This window comes from Octopus bimaculoides, chromosome 14 (genome assembly GCF_001194135.2).
Source record: "Octopus bimaculoides isolate UCB-OBI-ISO-001 chromosome 14, ASM119413v2, whole genome shotgun sequence".
Classification (NCBI taxonomy): Eukaryota; Metazoa; Mollusca; class Cephalopoda; order Octopoda; family Octopodidae; genus Octopus; species Octopus bimaculoides.
Genome location: NC_068994.1, coordinates 12157245 through 12162743, shown reverse-complemented (window position 1 = coordinate 12162743; position 5499 = coordinate 12157245). Strand labels below are relative to the sequence as shown.

Here is a 5499-nt window from a genome sequence, read left to right as displayed (position 1 = left end):
ATATATATATATATATATATACGGTGGGTTTCCTTCAGATTCTGTTTTTCCAAATCTGCTCACAAAACTTTGGTCTGCTTGAGGCTCTGGTAGAAGTCCCTTGCCCAAGATACCATATAGTAGGGCTGAACCGAAACCTTTTATTGAGATGCAAACTTCTTACCACACAGCCATGCCTGTGTCTTTTCATTAATCTATTCTCATGTTTTATCAATCTCTTCACTTGTTTTGTTAATCTGCTGGTGTCTGTTTTGTTAATGTCTTTGCTTCTGTTTTGTAAATTTATTCACCTTTGTTAACTTGCTGGCTCTTGTAGTTCACCTGTTTTTTTTGTGTGTTTACCTCTGTTTTGTTAACCCTTTTTTATTAACTATATTTCTGTTGACATGGAATCCCTCTGTTTTAATCAATTTAAATAACAAAGAGTAGAAATAGTACATTTCTAAATCTCTCAGAGAGATTTATGCAGTAGTGATGCGATAAAGTAGTTGTATGCTGTCAACTTAATGTGACAGTCCCATGAAGGGAATAATACTACTGCTATTTAGCCCTAGGAAGCAGCACCGCTTCTTGTCAGCCTTGACACATTTCCTATGTTCTTATGTTTACAAGGAAGAGACAAGCACCTCCACTTAGCTAAACCTGCATCCAGAGACATGTTTCAAAGTCTTTATGAGAGCTTGACAGGCATCTCCAACTAGCAGGCCATTGCTACTCCAGACTGATGACGAGCAAAGACTCAGAAACCTGTCTCTGGATGCAGGCTTATATGATGGAGGCAGAGCTGGTTTCAGACTGATAGCAAAAGAGTTAAACTGTTTACTTGTTTAGTTAATAGAACATGTTACAGTCTTACCTTTTGTATTGTTGCTAATGATATTGTTTTACTGCTCCTCTTTCACAGCAACCATGTTTTAACGGAAGATGTGATTTCACGGGAGATCGTCAATCAGAAACTCCACACCAAGCGGCTGTTAACCAAGACAAACCCTGTGCCAAAATGGGGTGAAAGATTTGTATCACGGACGCGTCATGTATGCATTGTTGAAGAATCCATTATTGATCCTGTTGCCAAAACTGTTATCACATACACCAGAAATATTGGATTGCAGAGAATTATGGTAAAATTCCTTATTATTGATCCCCTATCAAATCTTAAACCTTGAGGGCTTCTTCCCCTACCATATGTTTCCCTGAGGAAAGGCCTTCCTTTCCTAGGTTTTCTTGATTTTGAATTGTCATCGACGCTTCTGTAACTTAGCTTGTTTCTAGGTGTGGATGTTGGCTCTATGCAAACCCATTTTAGAGAATATGGTGATCCCTTTCTGAGAATAAGGTGATCCCTATTGATTTGGTCCCTATCCCTTAATACTTGAGTATTTAAACTGGCCAAATTCAGCCAAAATATTCTGTTTTATTTTCAAAGCAACCAGATTGAGTCTCTCACACCTACTCTACAATGTCATTCAAAAAATATACAATCACATCAAAATCTCAACGGTACAGGATACTGTCTGATTAATTCAAAACAATGTCAATAAATAAGAATTATGATACAATTTAATCTGAATGCTAAGGGGTTAACCTGTCCACTCCTCTAGGTTAGCTCTTATGACCATTGAGGCACACAAACCAACACCCCACAACAAAAATTGGACTTTATGGTGGGACTGTCCTTATGGGGTTAGCCCAAATGCAAGTTGTATCTCGTGGATGTATGTACAATGAAATATATGTAGGATGTTGTAATGTGGATCCAACATCATTTGATCACTTGACTGACCAGGCTATTAGATGTTGTTACATATCGCTGGTCACAATGTGCTTACATCGTTTTAGCCTTCAAATAATGCCACTCCAATGGCTAGGCAACCAGGCCAACACTAACACTCCTCCCCCCACTCCTGATCGAAATGGGGTACTGGAGCAATGTGAAATGAAGTGTTTTGCTCAAGGACACAATATGCTGCCTGGTCTGTGAATTGAACTCTCAATCTAGTGATCATGAGTGCAACAGCCTAACCACTGGACCACATACTTTCAACATTGTGGAATAATATACAGAATATGGGTTTATGTTTATGTGGTAGATAACTGGTGGTGTGTCATTTCTGAATTGAAGCAGTAAGGTTCTAGTGTTCCTGAATAAATATGAAGAGATTGGCACTTGATGCAGCTGCCTTCATCCATTCACAAACAACTATATATATATATTTACATATCATATTTAACAGCTTTTAAAAAGCACTTTTGTTTTTGAAATATATCCCTGAAAATTAGCCTATATCTTATATATACAAAATCACAGCTTCGATGACTAGCAAGCTGTGAGTCAAGAAAAGACTAGCCAAAATCAATATGTGTTTTTTAAGCTTATATATGTTGTAGCATCAGATATGGTACCCTTATTTATTTCTCAAATATATCTGTTTTACATGTTTCAAGATTATTTATTTTTCCTTTGTAATGTTTTTTTTTCTTTTTCTGGTCAGCAATTGGAAGAAAAATGCGTCTATCGCACCAGCATTGACAACACTAGATGGACAGTGTGTGAAAGATGGGCCTACATCAACTCAAGCATCTTTGGATTTTCACGTGCCATTCAAGCATTTGCACTTGAGCGCTACAAAAAGAATGTGCTGAAGACACAGAAGGGTTTCGAACACATCCTCTCTCGGTTGTACATCATGCACGATCCATCACATAGCAGCAGCACAGATACAATATCTCGTGTGCATGGCGGCAAAGAAGGGAAATTGAAAGAGACTGCACGAAAGGCCACAGAACTTGCACAACGTCCTGTCTTGTCCACGCCTGGTCAAATATCTTGATGACATTTCATCCCAAAGAGATGGGTAGTTGGGCAGGGCTAAAACCAAAACACTCCATGTCTTCAAATAGATAAAAAGGAACCCAGCCTGCACAAATTTATTAAGAAATTGCTAAAAAAAAAAAAGGTAGGGATTGCACGGGGTTGGGAACTGCAAACAAAGGATATAAGAAACAAAAAAAAATTTATGGTTACAGACAAGGCAAATTATCATTTTCAAAAATTTTTTTAAGAGGCTAGTTTAGTCAAGTGGGTCGCTTGACTCTAGTATATTACAGATACCTAATTTATCAATTTCTGATCACATTCTTTTCATTCATCTTCTTCTGGACTTGTTAAATATGTACCAGTAATGTACTGGTTTCTGATCAGTTGACCGTAACTTCACCTTCCTTGCAAAAAACAAGTTGATCTTGTGGAAAGAAATATATTTATTATGTGTCATGGAGGTGAGTTGATTCATTCATGCAAGAAGTGACTTGAATGCATTTTTATATTTTGTGTTCCATTCCTCCATAAGAATAACAACACTAACATCTTTGATTCAGTTGACTGCCATTGCACATTCTCCAATTTGACCGTGTTGTGTTTGTGTTTGTGTTCTTTCCTTGGCACAAAGTACTGGGTAGCGGCGCATGTAAAATGGCTGTGAACAGCAATTGAAACAAATTCTTGCATTCAATTTGACAAGAAATTGATGCTGCATCAATGCTTGTGCCAGAAAGTTCCATCTTCTAATTCTTCAATCATACACAAAACCAATTGTTTCTTGTTCATTTGAATTGACTTGCTGTTGTTACTCTTAGTTATTTTATCAGCCTCATCACTTGGGTGGTGAGGCAGTGGGTGTGTGTGTGTGTGTATGTGTTTCCTAAAATGCATTGTCAGGTCTGGCTGGATTTGAACTCAAAACTGAGAGGCAAGAAGCAAAATATTGTATCTTGCTTTTCTGATGCAGCAATGCAGCATGGTGCCTTTTCTATCATTCTTCTGTGTTGGTCTTTTCCATTGCTCTTCCCATGGGGAAAATATAAAGAAAGCAACACAACTTTTAAGCAGGAACCTTTGAGTGGCAGTCTCTCAGACTACTAGAAACATCAGCTAGATCTCAAAATTCACACCTGCTGTCTTAAAAAAAAAGAGTAAGATGCATTGAACAATACATGATATACAAAAATACAATGTGGTCATGGCTGAGATATATTTGATCATAGGATCAGTTAGATGTGGCTTAGGGCTAAACAATAACAAGAGTGATAATTTCTTAGATAAAAAAAAAACTTCAGATTTATCAGGGGAAGGGAAATGCTTTTTCTGTGTGAAGAGTTTTAGTACCAAATACTGTCATGTGTGAAGCAGTTTAACCCTTTTGACACCAACTTGCTTGAGACATCCCTGGTTCTCGGGATGCAAATTTCCTGCTTTGAAATCATCCAAATTAAAACCTTCCCTCAATATTTCATGTTAATATATGTTGAAAACCAGGTTATTAATGATAAATAATCTTGAAAATACTGAAGAATTTAGTAAAATAACTTTATCGTAATTAAGCTGATGTTTCAAACATAGATTAGCATAAAAATTTTGATGGTTAAGTTTTAATTTAGATCAATTTAAAACAGAAAGTTTATGTCGTAGAACCAGGGTGCAGTTTCAAGTGAGTCAGAATCAAAAGAGTTAAAACAATATGAGCCTGGTTATAGACTAGGACTAATCAAATGAGTATTTGTACTCATAGCCTTTACTGTTTGTGCCTCGGAAAGAAATCTTTACCAGTATTGCTTTACACCAAAGTTGGTCTTGTCTGAATATGGTAATAATGAAGTTAAAGTGGTTGAGGTGATGGTAGTGGTAGTTTATGCTGTTGTATAGAACCCAATGGAATTACAGAGCTATGTGATATATTGAGCCCTCTCCCCAACTCCCAACCAAAAAAAAAAAAATACTATACCCCACCATCTAGATACTGCAGTTACTGATTGGTTCCAAAATCAACATTCCTCTAGGCACCTTTTTGCTGCACTTGAGCCTAAGGTTACTGAACTCTTTATTCTAATATGAACATGATTAGCCATGCTGGCTGTTTGACATCTTTATCCATTTCATATGAGCTGAGTTCTTCGCTTGGCACCATGTTGGGTTAAGAACATTTCAAGATTGATGGATGGAAATATTGTTAAATGTATGTATGAATTAAATGTCTGAGACAATTTGTTGTTAATAAGATTATAATTTTTTCAAACTAATTAACTTCATTCTTTAAAATTGAAAAATATATATTTTCTTCATTTTGCTTTGACTTGATCTAGGATTCTCATCAGGTGTCTTATTCTTGAATCTGTACACTTAGTCCCAAACTAAGGGTCATTTTCCTAAACATCATCCTATGATGCACCTGGACATATCATCAATGATGTTTCCTGGGCTCGTTAGGTGTTTCAGGTCTTTCGACATCAGACACCCCCCCCCCCCGGCAACCTAGCCAGGGTTGATCAAGCTCCAGTTCATGTCCAGTTAGCACTGCTCCTTCCAGGGCTCACATCTTCTGATTCACAGCACTTTGAGGCAACCTCTGCTGCCTCCACAGCTGACCTGATTGCCTTCTGCCTACTGGGCCCCTATGATACTAAACTTGTTGGAATCTCTGGAGAGGGACTTGCCTGCATCCT

General features: G+C 37.4%; 1 protein-coding gene across 1 annotated transcript in view; it reads left to right on the top strand.

Moving 5' to 3' along the window:
• Positions 1 to 5040, top strand: part of LOC106874977 (PRELI domain-containing protein 1, mitochondrial) — a 14147-nt gene extending 9107 nt beyond the window's left edge. The window contains exons 3-4 of the mRNA XM_014922908.2: positions 905 to 1121; positions 2493 to 5040. Of these exons, the coding sequence (XP_014778394.1) occupies positions 905 to 1121; positions 2493 to 2831 (556 nt within the window). The 3' untranslated portion in view covers positions 2832 to 5040. The remainder of the gene's footprint in view (positions 1 to 904; positions 1122 to 2492) is intronic.
• The last annotated feature ends 459 nt before the right edge of the window (positions 5041 to 5499 follow it).